This window comes from Hippocampus guttulatus, chromosome 6 (assembly GCF_054856545.1).
Source record: "Hippocampus guttulatus isolate MCC_2025c chromosome 6, RoL_Hgut_1.0, whole genome shotgun sequence".
Classification (NCBI taxonomy): Eukaryota; Metazoa; Chordata; class Actinopteri; order Syngnathiformes; family Syngnathidae; genus Hippocampus; species Hippocampus guttulatus.
In genome coordinates this window covers 14,782,794-14,795,854 of record NC_141266.1, presented here as the reverse complement: position 1 = coordinate 14,795,854, position 13,061 = coordinate 14,782,794, and the positions used below count along the sequence as shown (strand labels likewise).

Genomic DNA, 13,061 nt, shown 5'->3' with positions numbered 1-13,061 from the left:
CCACAAGAGTGGCTGCCTTTCCAGCAGCTCCTATATTTTGTTGTTCTACTTCTTCCTTTCATAACTTTGCTGCTGTGAATTGGGAATTTCTCCATTGCGAGACTAATAAAGGTTTTCTTATCTTATCTTATAAACTGCCAGAAAAATGACCTTCATAGGAAAATGTGTGTAAAAAAAAAAAGAAAATCTTCCTGTCTGTCTGTCTGTCTTCGCTCCAAAAACCAGGATCTCCCAAGCTCACTGGCACTTTCTGTTGCCGCCCCCAATTTGCTTTTCTTCAGCCCTCAACACCATCATCTGCCTGTTTTAGCGGCTGCCTCATTCTTACTTCGCCGTATGGTGCAGAAATAGGACAATGTCTTTTTCTCTCCATTTTGAACTATAGAGACCGTCCCATTTTTTGTGATACTTGGGTCTTGATTTTAGACATTGATGTCTGGGATTAAAAAAATAATCTTTGGCAATTTTTGTTTGGTTTTCCAATTTAACCCCCTCCCCCCCCAAAAAAACCCACATTGAAATGCTATTGTTTTCTCTTCTGTTTGAGTCATGATTCATAATTAATCCGCAAGGTGTGTGCACTCTAATTTAACTGCTGATTAGCAGATTCAATAGGGTACGGGTTTTCTTTTTTTTTTGTCCAGATGGGTGGCATTTTGAATTAAAAACTTACGGAACAGTCCTAATTTGCCTATTTCTTCAAACTTAAACATTTAAATGATCATCTTCCATGAACAGTGATTCCATAAACTTGGTCAGGGGTTTCATGTGACTGGGCGGGATGAAGACAGTGTGTCAGAGCAGAGGGTGGCACATAACTCTTGGCACCACAGCCCATTGGCACATACATCAGTGGCCAACTTTTGAGGTTACGACATAGGATCAGGAGTAATTATCAATAGTACACTGGTGAGGACAAGTCAACAGACCATCTGGCACACAGGTCTGCCCAACAGAACCAATAAGGCCAAACGGACAGTAATCAAGAAACACATTTTCAAATTCACATTGCTAGTGCACTTTGAAGTTAATAATTTGAAATGGAGGTAGATCATAGTCCAAAACTCATCAGTGCAGGGTTCTTGCATTTATCGTGATGCCAGTTTGTGTAACTTGCCCCGGTCCTGGACAGGGAGCAAGTGCTGTATGACAAGCAAGTGGATTTAGTGCAGTGGAGCTCGCGTTTCCTGAAGTGATTCATCATTTTACCGGTACTTAAATATAAAGGTCTGAATTCGGACCTTTGGAGGCATTTTAACTAAATTCACCTAGTCAAGTGGAAGACAAATAACCCATGGTAGTCATATCAGAGCAATACGAACTAGTGGTAAGGCAGACGGGTCACCACAGAGCAGGTAAAGAGCTTTGATAGGAGGTGTCATATTAGCATTGTAGATCCAAAGCATAGTTTAAAAAATAATAATCACACCCAAGATGCTCCGGTTACACAGAAGATAAATGCAACATAGCAATAAAAGGATTAGAAAAACAATATGTAAAATGATTCAATTTATTCTTAGACTAGAACAGTAGCAAATTACAGCACAGTGACCCAATTATAATGAAAACATTTGAGTGTCTTTTCTGGACAGCAGCTTGACAGGCTCAATTGGCATAAATGTCCTGTCTGGACCAAACACCTTGCAATTATTGCGATGAAAAAAAAGTAGGGGGAAAAAAAATGTCTTAAAATGTCTAGCCTGGGCATTAACTAATTAAAAAGGCTCTTATGTACACACTTAGTCAAATCTCACATGAGCTCACAGCCATACTGCCTTTTTATTGAAAACCCAACAAAGGGAATTTAAAGAATAAGGTTTTAAAAAAATAGCTTTGTTTTCATCATGACATTGAAAATTTCTACCACCATGTAGTCACGTCAGCAAAAGGGTCATTTAGCTGACCTCACCTCTTCTACTCTACCGCGATGGCGCCATAATAAGACATCAATGATCATCCTCCACCACCACCCCCGATTTTAAGCACAGTGAACACGGCTCGAGCATCATTACATGCCTGGGAGCTTCATCAGCTTTCCTGTTTGTCTTTGACCAAAAGGGCTGTGTGCTGCCCCCCACTGGACACCATCAGTACTGTGCAGTTTTCCAGCTGCTTGCCAGTCATTTTCACAGGGGTCCACTCGTCTTCTTCCTGCCCAGTGCCAAGTTGTAGGTTGGTGCCCATTCCCCAAGCGTATGCACAGCCTGGAGTAGGCACAGCCAACGTTAGGCATTTCAAAGCAAACATCAAAACGACGAATGCGATCAAAACTGCATTTGAAGAGTAGAGCATTTGCCACTTATCTGGAAGCGTTTCTCACCTTCTTTGGTGACAGCAAAACTGACAGATGCCCCACATGTCACTCCGCTGGCTGGTTCAATCCCACTGACGATTGTGGGCTCGCTTTTCTCTGTAGCCTCTTCACCAAGGCCAAGGCGCCCATACTCTGCTCTGCCCAGGCTGTACACCTGTCCTGTTGAAAAGGGGGTGGGGGGGAGAGTTTAAACCGAGTTCTGCACAAACAAAATAGCGGCTTGAAATAATCCTTCAGTTTACCTTCAGAATCAAGGCAGACAGTGTGGTGCTGTCCTCCAGAAAAATCAACCCAAGTTGAGGTCGAATTTTTGAAGGAGCTCAGTTTCACAGGGACAAAATGCATCTTGGTGCTTTTTGTGCCTAGATGGAGGCGTGAATAAAACATAAGCTTGTCAATTAATCACATCACCATGTTTTTGTTGTTGTCTTAAACCGCAGGATTTTGCTAACATTGGAAGGGTTGCCAGAGCAGACTGCTAAAAAAACAAACAAAATCAAATTGAATAAGTTACGTTTTGCAACAGGAGTATTTTGGGACCATTTACAAGGTCCACAACACCGATTACTGAAAGGTGATCTCAGTGGTTCCCCCGGCTAGCCAAATTGGCACATCACAATAACTTCCATAATTGATAAGTGATAGATTGACTTTCATTAAAAAGTATTCCACATCCCTTGTATGGACATACGCAATTGTATTATGTCGATTATTTGAGATCACAATGTGAAAATGTGTATCTGTTGGGGAAGGAATGCCACATACAAGTGCAGGCTATGAAAATAGTGGCACACTTACCCAACTGGTGATAGTTGGAGAGGCCGAAACCATATACGTGACCGTCTTTGGACAAAGCAAATGTGAAGTAGGCCCCACAAAAGGCGTCTATGAAGTGAACTTTCCCTTTGACTTTGACCATCTGAGGAACCAACAGACGATCTACAAATACAGGAACAAGAACCGAACACTTATAGTACATGGGACATACATGACAAATATTACTACAGCGGTGGAGTTCCGCTTCTCACCGAGGCCTTTCCTTCCTCCCCTATTTGAGAATTGCTCAGGCACCCTTCCTAGTTGCCCCTGTTCAGCAGTGCCTGATGTGTACAGATTTCCCTCCATGGTCACCATTACAAGATGGTCATTGCCTGTTAAAAGATTAGAATAAAAATTTTATAAGCCTTTTTACTCCCGCTCATAGGTAAAAAGGATGCGATGGTCACATGATCCATTGCTACCTGATGCAACTTTCACGACAGTTTCTGTCAAGGAGACTTGAGTTGGAACATCGGTTGTTTCCAAAGCATCCAGAAGACCTATAACGCCATTACTATCCTGTGGAGAAAGGAGCAACATTAATGAGATGAAACCGCCCAGAAACACTGCACAGCCAGCTTGGCAAATCAAGCCTTGATCCAAAAAACCCTGAGAACATTGATGGAATCCTTGCTGACTTCGTATATGTATACATTTGTATCAACCAATCTGATTGGACATACAAATGCTGATCAAACAGTTCCTGTGCTGTGTACTTCAAGCTGTACATGATGTTTCTTCAGGGAAATCTGCTCCAGTCTTAATAAAAGGAGTGGGAATACAGGAGGTAGGCAGAGATAATAGAGATGTAATTACCAGTGTGCCACCGAGTACTGTATTAATGAAAATGCAATGACTAAAAACCAAAAAATATATAAATATCAGCGACAAACGTTAGGCCCAGAGGGATGAAAAAACCCAGTGAGATTGAACTGGGGTTAGAACTGTACTTTAACTTGATGAATTTCTGTCTCCTGGTTTTGAAATGTTTTAACAGCGACGTGTTAAATATGCCCGGAGAGGATAAGCGGTTGCATCGCATTATTGGGGTATCTGCATACGCATGTGTGTGTGCGATGTCTGAGCTGATCCTCATTTGGTGGGGACAACTGTAACTGTATTCGTAATCAACTAAGGGTTGCAAAAGATGAAAGACAAACTGACAATGGTAAGACATGGCACAGGAGACTGAACAACACACAACTTGTTTTTGGACAGCTTGAGGTGGAAGGGTTGGGCTCAAATGAATCTTCCTGCAAACAACATGCAGGAATATGACAATTGTGCCCCCCCGCCCCCAACATTTATTGTAAGTAGAAGAGCCACTGATGCTAAACTCAACCCATGCAGTCAGTGTCGCTCTAGGCATGTTTCATAGTTGCATCAAAATGAATATACTTTTTTTTGGCATTAAAAGCCCTTTCTCAGTCTTGCTTTTGTTGTTTACTAGTCTGATGTGTCACACAAGCAAAAAACATGAACATGTATCTCTTCCCGCAATACGTTTACACTTTTAACCAATCTTGAAGACCTCGGAGGAAAAAGTAAGATAACTGACCCTGAAGGTGCCCCATACATAGACGTTTCCTTCCTCCGTGAGTGCAGCTGTGTGACTGTCTCCTGCTGACACCTGGACCACTTTCTCCTCGAGCGCCACCTTCCCTGGAGTCATTTCAGAGCCCACTTCTTTCGTGTCTCGACCAAGAGCCCTTTCATCATTGCAGCCAAAAGTGTAAACCTAAGGAAAAGGTATTTGCTCATATTAAAAGTCTTCCTTGAGATTGGGTCTCTTTTTCAACAGGTCAAATGCATCCTTGGGTCCCTGAAGTGTCATTTTGGGTGCCTTGAATGGCATTGCATATTGCGAGTGAAAGTCAGTCGTATTACTTACCACGCCAGCGTCGCTGAGGCACACTGTGTGCATACCCCCAGCGACCACCTGCACGATTTTCTCAGGTAGGGACAACAGAGCAGGCTTCTTCCTCTGCATGATGTCCTCTCCTAAACCCAGCTGTCCAACATCACCCTGGCCCAGAACAAGAACGTGACCCGCCTCCTTACAATGACTCCTGTGATAAACTGGTACAAACCCATTGATCAATGAGTGAACAGCATTAATTTCAAATCACCATACGAACTACTTCTGAACTAAAATGCTCTTGATTTAACTGAGGTCAACTTTTTTTTAGTTTGTTTTTATTATCCCGTACTCTGTGAATTGTTACAAGAGCGCTATTTAATAGAGTTGACAAATGCCATTGTTCATAAGTGGAATAACCCTGGGGAAAGAAAATCCATAACAGTTGGGTCCTCGTAGTTACACTTCTTGACTCGGACCTGCCAAATAATCCATCTATCCGCTATCTGAACGGCTTATCCTCACGAGGGTTGCGGCGTGCTGAAGCGTATTCCAAATATTGGCTAGTCACCCACTTTTGCTTACAGAGAGACATACCAGCTGAGAATCACTGCACGACACGACGAGTTATTTAATGGCCTTTACCTTTGACTTTCTTCGTGCCTTTTACCTCTTCAATCACGTTCGACTTCCTCTTTGGGGACATTTTTTAGTGGCCAAGACAGGAACAATTGAATCCTATAGGGAAGACAGGGGGGGGGGGGGGGGGGCTCAATTAAATAACGCAAGAACAATTTTATCTCGTAAATGCAAAACGCGTTTTCTTATAAATACCGTATATTACTTCAAATCAAGAACCTGTATCATCCTTAATGACTATGGGGAAGAATAAGAGAGGCATTCTATTAGTGTAGAAAAAACCAGTTGGTTGGCACAACCTCACGCTTTCGCCCCACCCGACTCAAATCCGCACTTGCTGCGTTCCTACTCTTGGGCATGGGAACGCCAAGTTCTGTTCGAATTCAAACGCGCTTTTACCGCAGCCAGAACATACCTCCCCGTTAATGTATGGAGTTTGTAATAAGGATGCGAAGGGCGGCATTTAACCGCTAACAGGCTTTCTTCAGCATTTTGCAAGCGTCGGACGTTAGTAGCATTGTGTTGCGTTGGCAACTTCCGTGTGCCAACCGAGGCTCATATAGCCTAGAGTTAGCGTGCAGTAACTAATCACATTAAAAAATGTTTCCAAAATAAGGCGACAACGTCCTGGTTTTGGAATTAAATGGTACACAATTACACCACAAAAAATGAAACTTTGCTGCCAAAATAACTTCTTAGCACAGATATACACGGCATGGTATGATCCAACCACTACTAGCATTAGTTAGCTGCTTCAGCGTGGCATTCAGAAAAGCTTGAGACTTTAACCACAGAAACGTGCAGCTTTGTGCTGGTGCTAAAATCTACGCTAAACCGTTTTATGCGAGTCGCACAACGTGACAGATATATGTGTTAAATGTACCAACCTGGGACTAGTGCAAATGTGCTCTTAATGGCTAGCATAGGCTACACGCAACCTACTCCAAGTCTCAGTAGCTGGATGACTATTCTCGCGATAATTCTGGCCGTGATTTCGGCGCTCCGCCTCCTTAAAGCGACAGGTTTTGAAACTCTGACCTCTGTCTGCACTCTGTGGCGAACGTGCTAACCAGTCTAACAGTGTGCGCCTTTTTCCTCAATAATCGATGCAAGTGAAACTCAGCATACATTTCAAGTCATCAACCATCGGAGTATAATTTGAATGCGATAACCTATAAATGATAACAGTTGTTTCGGGAAAAAATAAAATGAAACGCACAATTAAAAACAGAGTTTTTAGACATGATGCACGTTGAAAAGAACTGCAAATAGTCGTTCGTTGAATTTGAAACATTAGTTCATGGCCTATTTACTGCAAAATAATGAATCAAAAATATCTCAACGGGTCAAGTTAAATTTTAAAATGGGACCCCTTAATTGATAGTAGCTTCACAATTCTTGCATCCATTAATTTTGTGGCTTTTCAGGGGAAAGGTTTTGGATAGTTGCTGGATGAATTTCTTTGCAACCTCCCAGAGTTTATTGGCTCATTGGGGAGTTTGCTCAAAAACATTTTATTGCAATTACAATTTTACTCTTATGGTTGATGACTTCAAAACACTGCTGATTGTCATTTGCATTGACTATTTTGGAAATCTGAGAGGAATATCGTTTGGAAAGGGGTGAAAATGGCCATACTTTGCCCACCCCTGCCTTAGATCATTTAGAATCTCGAAGGGTACTTCTTGCCCATTGTAATTAGCTGAATTGGTGGTTGACTGGTTGACTAAAACCTTGTACAGTATTTCCTTTTTCCACCAATGTACAGTAATCTCGCCAATAACCATATTTGCTTGAAAAATTGCAACTTAACATACCAGGTGACTGGTGTCACAAAAGGTATATTTGAAATACAAAGTTATCCCTTCGTGTCTTAACACATAAAATGTTACCCTTAGTGTCTCAATGTACATTCCCAACCTTCAATAAGGATTCACCCAGGGTCCTTTGCAGCATCTTGATGTCATCCACGTTCCCAAAACAGACCTCCTTGATCAGTCCATGACCTAGGGTAAACGGGGGTGGAAATCACACACAGACAGGTCTGGTGAGTAGGGATGGCTACCCCATGACATGGATAAAAACGAGTGGATTTTTCTACTTAATTCATATTCCACAAACACATTTTTAATCAGGCTGCTGTGTGTAGACTAATGGGGGCAGATAGAACATACTGTAAAGAAAAGTTTTCACTTGACTTCCCCTTTAACAAATACACCAGTTGTCACTGGATCGATCCCTAGTTCTTGCTTAACAGAGGAATTAGACAAAAGGTTCAAGCTGTAAGATTTTTAATTTGATCCAGAAGTCACTATGTACAATTAAAACAAAAACTACTATCAGTCCGTACATCGTCACATTCAATTAAAAATTAACTCAGCTTTACAGAGAGGGTACATATTCATTCCCATTCTTGTAGCATTTAATCATAAACTAAGATTCCGTGCTTAAAAATAGCAACCTATAATACTTTATTTAAAATTTCTTTTCAAATGAAAGGAAGACAAGATATACACAAGCATCAGTGAAACATACAATCCACCTGTACACAGATTAGAGAACCCTGTCAGCTACTGGCCAGATGAAACTACAAAATAAAACAGTTGCAGATAAAAAGTTCCAGCCAAAACGATCCCCTGTTGACCGTTCATACATTTTCAGATTTTTTTTTTTTTGATAAACCCCTGATCTATCACAGCAACTTGCATTGTATTCTTGGTCAACAACACCAGTATGACCTGATACAAAATGGCTACAGATATGCATTGTGTGAATAAAGGGCAGTACAAAACTCATACAAAAGTAGAAATGAAGAGTGTTTCCAGATCCAATGACACTGAGATTCATGTTGGCTCATGCAGATTTCAGAAATGACTGTTATGAATACCAATATCCTATCGTTTCCTTAGGCATTGGGTACATTGGCACACAAATTCACCTACAGCATCCCGGCCTGCACCTTCTGTGCTTTTTCTTAAGAGTCACGCTTAAACGGCCACCTCACAACACAACTTTAAATACAGGCAAGCCAAAGAAATCTAAAAAAAAATAAAAAATAACGGTCACTACTCATGTGATCAAAATCATGATATAGAATATCTTGTGCATTACACATATTGGAATTAGATATGAGATTCAATCTAAGATATTATAATAGAAATCTGTACAGTTCATATAAAAACACAATATCCCAGAGATGTCCAATCCTAAAACAGAAAATCCCAGTCTGCATCCTCCAGTCCACACGCACTACAGCCATGTATCTCAATAGTTAGTACTAGAAATTACCATTTTGTTAGCTATTATTACTTTATGTTCTCACATAAACAAGATGAATGAATTAGCGTTTCCATACACGGTAAAGAAAAAAGGCAACAGAGAATGAGGCCGCATTAAAGGTATTAACTAGATCCAGGTCCCTGAGGACACCACATTACAGCAGAGGGGGGGTAGAAGCCCCGCACTGTCTGTCCTTTGCAAATGTCTCCATTTGGTTGGCACGTGGTTCCCCCTGTTGTCTGGGATAAATACTGCATCTTCTTCCACCACCTGTTCACTGAAAACAATTGTGATGGAGGTGAAACGAGAAGCATTCTTGTCTCTAGTCAGTTCCAGGCTGTCCCTGATAAATTGTACGATACATTCAGGAAACGAGAAAGGGCCAATCTGTCTGCATAGTCAACAGCTGCTTGCCACAGAGACTTTTAAGTGCTTCTTTCACCATCTGAAGAGTGTGGATGTTAAGGCCGGTGATACCTAAAAGGAAACAGACATCAGCTGTAAACAGGCACAAAGACTGTATTTGCATGCCATCTCTTCTGTTAAAGACTCTGTCAAGTAAATTCAGAAATTTGTTTTGGAATACATGATACATATTTGAAGATAATTGCTGAAAATGTGCAAAGTATGAGAACTACTTTATATGTCGTAATGAATTGTTTCGCTCTTGCGCTGAACTGTTTTTCACCATTTCAGTTTTCCTGATTTTTCTTTTTTTTTGTGAGTGCCTAAAACAGGGCCAAGCCAGCGTGAGTGGCCCCTCTCCCACTTTATAAGAGCTTGAGGACCTCAGTTCGCATCAGTGGTTGTCCTTGAACCTTGGGGATTGTATTTTATGCCATGTCTTGTGGAAATGTGTGTTGGCATGACCCCCGCCACCCTCCTCAAAAAAATAAATTCCATGAATCCTTGAAAACTGAACTTTAAAGATAACTTGAAAGGGCAATGAGGCAATGATTAAATTAGGAAGAAAGTAAATAAGAATAATAAATAAATGTAATATAATAAAATTATAGCAATTGAAAACAACAACAAAAGCTGTCTGTTCCTGTGCATTTTGGCCTCTTATAGGCAGTGTGGTGCCATGCAAGGATGGAGTACTGTACACACTTATTATGAGAACAGAAGGAAGTTGCATTTGAACCCAATATAACTTCACAGATTGGGATGAATTTGCGCTTTTGAGTATTATTCCCCATTTGTATGTGTTTCTTCAACGTTTGTGTGAATATTCGTTATTTGGGGAAAAATCATTCCCAAAGTCAATGCTAATTTCCCGTTAGCCTTTGAATGGGATCCACCACTGACTTTAGTATTAGCACGAGTCATGTTTTAAAAAGAAGTATGTTTCTAATTTAGATGTGTAATTTTTGTTGTTGTGTTTTGCAGTAAACTCCATCTGGTTATCATTCAACAGTTTAAGTCCAGAAGAATCAGGTACAAAATAATCACATACACTACACGCTTGCTATGCAACCATCATCATGGTGCATTCAGGGTACTTCCACAACATCGTGAACTAGTAAAGGCACTGTATTGTTCTGCACATTAATTGTTTTTCTTTATTACATTTTAAAGATCGAGAGAATGCAATATCAAAATCGTGGTTAAATTAAGATTGTGTCGTCCCGGCGTGAAAATGCCCTGTGACGACCTCGTACAGTATATTCCAACCACTGGAGGCTTTCAGTGTATATCCTTTTGGCCAATTAGAGTCGTTTTGGCATAAGAAAGTAGCATCTATTTTTCAGCAGGGCATAGTTTCATGTATCACACGGACACAACCACAGCGTTTGAGAGCAGAGACAAAATCCAGATTTTTCACAAGTTGAAGCCTCACATTCCATGATTGCCAATTGCTTAAATCATTCAATTACTCTTTTCTATTATGTGTCAAATTTTGAAGACATTTTCATAGATGAAAGTATACCTTGTGTAGATTTTGCTCTCTTCGTGAACCTCCATTTCAGTGCTTTTATAATCATTAAGCTCTTTCCGGATGGCTGCCTAGAAGAAATAATATGGACAATATATATTTGACCACACTGAACATTAATAAGAGACAAGTTGCGACTTTTCTATAGCTGATATGCCGAGTGAATACCTTATCAGCAGGTGTCAGTTTGGTCCACGGCTTGTCTGCCCTGCGGTCGTAGTCTTGGGCATCTGTGACTTCCACATACTCGTGGAATCGCAAAATTTTTCTGGCCTGTAATTCTGCAACGGTGGGTCTTTGACTCAGCTACAAATAAGAGGATTTAGGAAAGTTCTAGTTCAATATTGGGCAAATCTACAAATGGGCGCATGTCAGTAAAATACATCAGGCGCTCACCTTTCTGGTCAGTCTTCGCTTAATCTCTCTAACCTCTGCTTGCCTGTCAGCTTGATTTTTGGCTATAACAAGACAGGGGATAAAACAACAAAGGGGCTTTGTTTAGACACCGTAGTCAAGCCTCAGGCTTGATAAGCAGACAAAGGAGATGAAAAGCAGCTCACAAGATTAGATTGCATTCAGTTATTGAGGATTCTTTTCTCTCTACCTTTTCTCCCAATGATATACTGTAATACATGTGATTGTTCAGTAATGGTTGAAGAGTATGCAAATGTTTTAATATACAGTACATACTGTACATGAAGTAAACAAATACTTTTGTTACCAGACTTCAAATGTCAGCTAGAGCAATGAATGAAAAAGTTGAGATTTCGGTTGTACATAGAAACTAACTTAAATGGGAGTGACAGAATTTCATTAAAATTCAAAAACACTCGATCTGAAGTCTATAGCGTTGAGTTGTAGCACGGTACTCCTAAATGAGTCATACAAAAGATCGAACAGCAAAATAGAAGTTGACACTAACGTTGAAGGATGTTTCTTTGCTCAAGCTCCTCAGCAGTGGGTCTCTGGCTTAGACGTCTGATAGGAAGAAAAGCGGGCAGGTCTATTATTAAACAATTTCACTGCTTTGTAATTCAAGCCGTAAATACAACAGAAGATTTTAGAACCTGACCACGCATTTCATTTCAAATTGCAAACACACTTGGCGTTTAGAATGATATAAAAGCAGTGCTTTTTACCTGGTAAGCGCAGTGCCGATCTGCGTGCGAATGGCCTCCCATTGCTCTCTACTCTGCCAGGTGAGGCCAGCCTGTCCTGGTAGCTGGTCATCTCTGGTGCTTCTCTCCTGTGCAAATCTGTCCCTGTCTGGTGCAGAGGGACGACTGCTCAGTTTTAGAGCCAGAGTGTCTTTCCTCTTCACTTTGCTGGCCAGGGCACCTGGAGAACAGACGAGACAAGTATGACAATTGTTTTTTGTAAGACTGTTTGACCTGTTTGGAAAAACCTATTCTGCTGATCCTAGGAGTTGAAAAATGTAGTCTATACATTTTTTTTACTCCGGCCCTGAAGGTAGCAGGAATGCACATCATGATCCGGTTACGTCTCCCATTTTACAGTGATTCCTAATAACTGTACATTACCCATCCAAGAGAGATCACAAGGTGGGATATGATCCAGTGTCACTTAATTACTCCGAAAAATATATTTCATCCACTACAAATCTCTGTTTTCATCTATGAAAGAACCCATAGTGACAGGCAGGCTAATTCAATCCTCTTCCACTAGAGGGCAGACAACGATGCCGATCATCTGAATGAGGTGTGTTGGTGGACGGGAACATCTAAACCACGCAGGATAGGCGGCCTCAAAGACCAAATTTTGAAACCTTTGTACTAACCTATTACTGTTCACCCTGTGAACACGAGCACATTATTGATGTTTTCTTAAAAAAAAAAAAAAAAAGTGTAGGACCTCAATCACTATGTATTTCTAACATCATAACATTTACTTGCAATGAATATGAAATTCAATGGAAAACCTCAACATTTTGTTCCTGAAATAGAGAAGTCTAAAAGCCAACATATGGTGATTTTGACTCAGGTATTAATCTGTGTATCCACCAGTTGCCATTCATATAATAAAATAACAGTTTTAAAGAATAAATAAATGTGGCCATATTTCACACCAATTAAATCTGTGAATAAATTGAGGCAAAAATCATCAATTACGTCATTATATTTACTTTTTTTATTATATTATGTGACGTTGTTTTTGGTGGTGTGCCACAAGCTTTTTTAATCTGTAAAGTGAGTATT

General features: G+C 40.6%; 2 protein-coding genes across 10 annotated transcripts in view; both read right to left on the bottom strand.

The window, feature by feature from the left end:
* Positions 1-1,496: 1,496 nt before the first annotated feature.
* Positions 1,497-6,604, bottom strand: rcc1 (regulator of chromosome condensation 1). The gene is made up of 10 exons (XM_086114522.1): positions 6,518-6,604; positions 5,637-5,729; positions 5,025-5,212; positions 4,692-4,871; positions 3,556-3,652; positions 3,343-3,465; positions 3,113-3,253; positions 2,557-2,676; positions 2,321-2,473; positions 1,497-2,204 (listed from the first exon to the last, which is right to left on the bottom strand). Exons 2-10 carry the CDS (start codon positions 5,695-5,697, stop codon positions 2,029-2,031), a joined length of 1,239 nt encoding a protein of 412 aa, XP_085970648.1. The 5' UTR covers positions 5,698-5,729; positions 6,518-6,604; the 3' UTR covers positions 1,497-2,028.
* A 1,300-nt stretch (positions 6,605-7,904) lies between these two features.
* The window catches only part of phactr4b (phosphatase and actin regulator 4b), a 29,098-nt gene continuing 23,941 nt past the window's right edge, over positions 7,905-13,061 (bottom strand). For all 9 annotated transcript variants that reach the window (XM_086113663.1, XM_086113662.1, XM_086113664.1 and 6 more), the window contains 6 exons: positions 11,985-12,183; positions 11,768-11,823; positions 11,242-11,303; positions 11,014-11,151; positions 10,840-10,916; positions 7,905-9,386 (listed from right to left, as the gene is read on the bottom strand). In XM_086113663.1, coding sequence (XP_085969789.1) covers positions 9,371-9,386; positions 10,840-10,916; positions 11,014-11,151; positions 11,242-11,303; positions 11,768-11,823; positions 11,985-12,183 — 548 coding nt within the window. In that variant the 3' untranslated portion in view covers positions 7,905-9,370. The remainder of the gene's footprint in view (positions 9,387-10,839; positions 10,917-11,013; positions 11,152-11,241; positions 11,304-11,767; positions 11,824-11,984; positions 12,184-13,061) is intronic.

What these genes read in the sequence shown, in the direction of transcription:
- rcc1 (XM_086114522.1), bottom strand. Translation starts at nt 5,697, where the DNA reads ATGTCCCCAAAGAGGAAGTCGAACGTGATTGAAGAGGTAAAAGGCACG. An exon ending in TGTCGTGAAAGTTGCATCAG is followed by an intron (nt 3,466 to 3,555) that starts GTAGCAATGGAT and finishes ATCTTTTAACAG; the next exon opens with GCAATGACCATCTTGTAATG. An exon ending in GGGAGGAAGGAAAGGCCTCG is followed by an intron (nt 3,254 to 3,342) that starts GTGAGAAGCGGA and finishes CTGTATTTGTAG; the next exon opens with ATCGTCTGTTGGTTCCTCAG.